Genomic DNA, 5,000 nt, shown 5'->3' on the forward strand with positions numbered 1-5,000 from the left:
ATCTTAGAAAGATCAGAAGTCAGGCGTTCTGTGGCATCCCTGCGTGATCTGTTGACGTGGAAAGATGTAGAGTGGTATCATCAGCGTAGGAGTGGATAGGGCAAGAAGTTTGGTTAAGAAGGTCATTAATGAATAATAGAAAGAGTATGGGTGACAGGACAGAATCCTGAGGAACACCACTATCAATAGATTTCGGAGAACAGTGGCCGTCTACCACGGAAAGGAAACTTGAAATAAAGTTGTAGAGAAAAGGATAAAAACCGTAGGAGGGCAGTTTGGAAAATCAGGCTTTGTACCAGACTCTATCAAAACCTTTTGATATGTCTAACGCGACAGCAAATGTTTCACCGAAATCTCTAAAAGAGGATGACCAAGACTCAGTAAATAAAAAGTAGAGCGATCTTGACGGAAGCCATACTGGTGATCAGATAGAAGATTGTGAAGTGACAGATGTTTAAGAATCTTCATATTCAGGATAGATTAAAAAACTTTAGACAAACAAGAGATTAGGGATATAGGCCGGTAGTTTGAGAGATCAGAGCAGTCCCCCTTTTTAGGAGCAAGCTGAATGTAGGCAATTTCCAGCAAGAAGGAAAGGTAGAAGTCGATAGGCATAGTTGAAAGAGTTTAGCCAGGCAAGGTGCAAGCACGGAAGCAGTTTTTGAAATCAATAGGAGGGACCCCATCAGGTCCATAAGCATTCCAATGGTTTAGGCCAGCGAAGGCATGGAAAACATCATTACGAAGAACTTTAATTGTAGGCATGAAACAGTCAGAGGGAGAAGGAGAGGAAGGGACAAGACCAGAATCATCCAAGGTAGAGTTGTTAGCAAAGGTTTGAAAGAAGAGCTCAATTTTAGAGACAAAAGAGATGGCAGTGGAACCATCGTGATGAAACAAAAGAGGGAAAGATGTAGAAGTAAAGTTATTGGAAATGTTTTTTGCTAGATGCCAGAAGTTACGAGCTGAGTTTGAGTTTGAATGATTTTGACATTTTTTTTCAAGAAGGAGTGTTTGGTATGTTGAAGAACAGACTTGTCATGATTCCAGACAGATATGTAAAGTACATGAGATTCAGGAGACGGAAGGCTCAAGTACCTTTTATAGGCAACCTCTCTATCAGGTATAGCATGAGAACAGGCTGTGTTAAACTAAAGTTTAGAAAGTTTAAGTTTAGAAAAAGAATGAGGAATGTACGCCTCCATGCCAGACACTATTGCCTCTGTCATGCGTTCAGCACAGAGAGATGGGTCTCTGACACGGAAATAGAAATTATTCCAGGGAAAATCAGCATAATACTTCCTCAGGTCCCTCCAATTGGCAGAGGCAAAACGCTAGAGGCACATACGCTTTGAGGGATCCTGAGGAAGGATTGAAGTAATAGAACAAGATACAGAAATGAAATTGGGATCGGAGGAACCCAATGAAGAAAATAGGTTAACAGCATAAGCAGAAGGATTAGAGATAAGGAAGATACCAAGAATGTTGGGCGTGTCTCCAAGACAGTCACGAATACGAGTACGGTGTTGTACCAGTTGCTCTAGGTCATGGAGGATGCCAAAGTTGAAGGCTAGTTCACCAGAATGGTCAGTGAAGGGAGAGAAGATCCATAGCTGGTGGTGAACATTGAAATCTCCAAGACTGGAGATCTCTGCGAAAGGGTAGAGGGACAGAATGTTCTCTACTTTAGAAGTTAAATAGTCATAAAATTTACTATAGTCAGAGGAGTTAGGAGAGAGAGAGACAGATAGATTAAGTTAGAGAGTGACTCTTGAGTCTAAGACAGATGATGGAAAAATTTGGAAGATTCAAGAGCGTGGCCACGAGAGCAAGTTAAGTCGTTGCTAACATAGACGCAACATCCAGCTTTAGAAGGAAAATGAGGATAGAGAAAGTAGGAGGGAACAGAGAAGGGGCTACTGTCAGAAGCTTCAGACAGCTATGTTTCGGTGAGGAAAAGAAGATGAAGTTTAGTAGAGGAGAGGTGGTGTTCTACAGATTGAAAATTAGATCTAAGACCGCGAATGTTGCAAAAGTTAATGAAGAAAAGTTGAGAGAGATGTCAAGACATTTTGGGTCGTCACCAAGAGAGGAGTCCGACCTGGGGACATTTCTGGTCCCCTCCTCAGAAGTAGACTCCGAGGCTAGATTTGGAGTCGCCATCTCTTTATTTTGAATCTTTTAAGTGAAAGATGTGTAAGTGCATGTGTAAGTGCTTGTAGGCTTGAGTGAAGAAGAGTTGTCTTTAGAGGGCAGGCTGTGACTGCCCCCTTGAGTTGTGAGACACAAAAGGAAACCTTCAGCGAGATCACAACTAACTTTAATGGAGAGTTCACAGCATCCCCTAAACTAGTGCTATTAGACTTCGCTGGGAGTAAATTATCGTTTCGGTAGATGTCTGTTGTTGTTATTGTTCCTATTGCTACACACTCTAATAAACACACACACACACACACACACACACACACACACACACACACACACACACACACACACACACACACAGACACACACATACACACACACCAGGTTCTTCCCCAGTTCTGTGGTATTAAAAGGAGTCTCGCCATTGAGGAGGAAGGACTCAGGACCCGTGGGCGTGTACATGATGCCACAGTATCCCTCGGCGGCGCGCACACACACGTGGTAGTCCAGGTTGTTGAGGTGGCCTGACGAGGAGGAGGAAAAAGGGGAAAGAGCAGCTGTAGTTGTAGTCTTAGTATGCTTCTATGGCTCGTATTCTCAGACACTTCTGTGCTTCACATCCACTATTTCAAAATGCTTTATTTAAATTTACACTGTGTTTATAGGTGTTTTTATAGTTATAGAGGCAGAGTGACAAGATTTCTACAATATCAACTGGAGAAACACTCTTGAAAACCCGGCTAATCATCTCTGTGGCCTTGGAAAATAATGGTGTGGGAGCAAAGCGTTTCTGGATACGGATCTATTATTCAACCTTCTTCTATCTATACGTCATCACTTAAGTCGTCTGTTTTTATTGTTTTTTATTACTATTCACCACTAGAAAATAATTATTAGCCTTTTCCTGTTTTTTATTATTTATACACCATTACTTAAATATTCTTTTCTCTCAGACTCCTATCTACTCCCCACCAAACAGGAATTATCTTTTTTCTTTCTGTAACTGCGGGCCATCAGACATAAGCTATTATTTTTCTTTCCTTCTTTTCAAACTTTTCCTATCACACAAGTCCCTCTCTCTCTCTCTCTCTCTCTCTCTCTCTCTCTCTCTCTCTCTCTCTCTCTCTCTCTCTCTCTCTCTCTCTCTCTCTTTGTTGTTGTTATTATTATCATTATCATTGTTGTTGTTGTTGTTTTTGTTATTGTTGCTTGTTGGTTTCAATCCTATATGTGACGCCCTTGGGCAATCACCTCACCTGTCCACACTTGGCGACCACAGTCCCTCTCAGTTCCGTTCCAGCAAGAGTCATAGTCCAGCTTGGTGCCGCCAAAGTTGAAGCTGCTGATCATCTCCCTCACCCCTACATGGTACTGCAGACAACCTGTGGGAGCTGACGCGCGTGGTAGTGTAGAAAATAAGTAAGTATATCCCATTCACACACATTTTTACCATGAGTTTTAGATATGATTAAACGATATTACTTAGAATAAAATCAAATAGACCTTTCACGATGCGAGGAAAAGAGAAGACTACGGTCAGGTGTTGGCGAACAAAGTACGGGCTGCCTCTTTTGATTCTGTATGTGTTTGTTGCTGCAGGGGGTAGTGCTCAAGACCCGAGCACCGGAAGAACATTCAGTACCTACATCGCACCTTATGTCAGTGTATGCTGGAGGTGGGGCGCGCTGTGTTTGTCATCACCAGAAAAAAATGGGTGTAGGCGCCTGGCTGGAATGAGTTTCTGCAGAAATCGTGCGGTGCGTTCAGAGAGGCCTTTCTAGAGTAGCATGCTCATTGCAGCCAGCGCCAAAGAACCGGTAGCCATAGGCTTGAGGCTGGAAAGAACCAGGTTCAAGCTGACTCTCTGGTGGCGACGGAAGCACGAGCAGAGCCTCATGGTCCAATGCCTCGTAGTCGTAGGTAAACTGGCTGTGTTTAAAGCTAGTTGTGATCTCGCTGAACGTTTTCCTTTGTGTCTCACAACTCAATGGGGCAGTCACAGCCTGCCTTCTAAACACAACTCTCCTTCTTCACAAAAACACTACATGCATTTAACACACAAACACCTTTCACTTAAAATTCAAAATAAAAAAAAATAACGCCTCCAAATCCAGCCTTGGAATCCCCTTCTGGGGATATGACCTGAAATGTCTCCAGCTCGGACTGCCTTCTTGGTGGCCACTCAAAATGTCTTGACACCTCCCTCAACTTTTTCTTCATTAACTTTCACAACTTAAACCTTCTAAACCTTAGTTTAACACAGGTTGCAGACATAAGATACTCCAGCTTTCCATCTCCTGAATCTCATGTACTTTATATATCTTCCCTGAATCGTGCCAAGCCTGTTCTTCAACTTGTCAAACACTCCTTCATAAATAGAAAATGTCAAGATCTTTCAAACTCCAACTCCGCTCGTGACTTCTGGCATCTGGCCAAAAAAACATCTCCAATAACTTTACTTCTTCATCTTTCCGACCTTTATTTCATCCTGATGACACCACTGCCATCTCATATATCTCTAAAGCTGAATTCTTCTCTAGAACCCTTGTTAAAATCTCCATCTTGGATGATTCTGGGCTTGTCCCTCCCTCTACTCTTCTCTCTGACTGTTTCATGCCTTAAATTAAAGTTCTTCGTAATGATGTTTTCCATGCCCTCACTGGCCTTAACACTCATCAGGCTTATGAACCTGATGGGCTCCCTCCTAATGTTCTCAAACACTGTGCTTCCATGCTTGCACCTTGCCTGGTCAAACTCTTTCTATAATGCCTATCGACTTCCACCTTTCTTTTTTTGTTAGAAGTTTGCCTGCATTCAGCCTGTTCCTAAAAAAGGCTGACCGTTCTAATCCCTCA

The 5,000-nt window shown here is 42.6% G+C and overlaps 1 protein-coding gene across 1 annotated transcript in view; it reads right to left on the reverse strand.

Moving 5' to 3' along the window:
* The window catches only part of LOC123504749 (cubilin-like), a 20,074-nt gene that overhangs the window by 2,706 nt on the left and 12,368 nt on the right, over positions 1 to 5,000 (reverse strand). The window contains exons 10-11 of the mRNA XM_045255523.1: positions 3,402 to 3,536; positions 2,527 to 2,669 (exon numbers count right to left, since the gene is read on the reverse strand). Coding sequence (XP_045111458.1) covers positions 2,527 to 2,669; positions 3,402 to 3,536 — 278 coding nt within the window. The remainder of the gene's footprint in view (positions 1 to 2,526; positions 2,670 to 3,401; positions 3,537 to 5,000) is intronic.

This window comes from Portunus trituberculatus, chromosome 17 (assembly GCF_017591435.1).
Source record: "Portunus trituberculatus isolate SZX2019 chromosome 17, ASM1759143v1, whole genome shotgun sequence".
In the NCBI taxonomy this organism is placed as follows: domain Eukaryota; kingdom Metazoa; phylum Arthropoda; class Malacostraca; order Decapoda; family Portunidae; genus Portunus; species Portunus trituberculatus.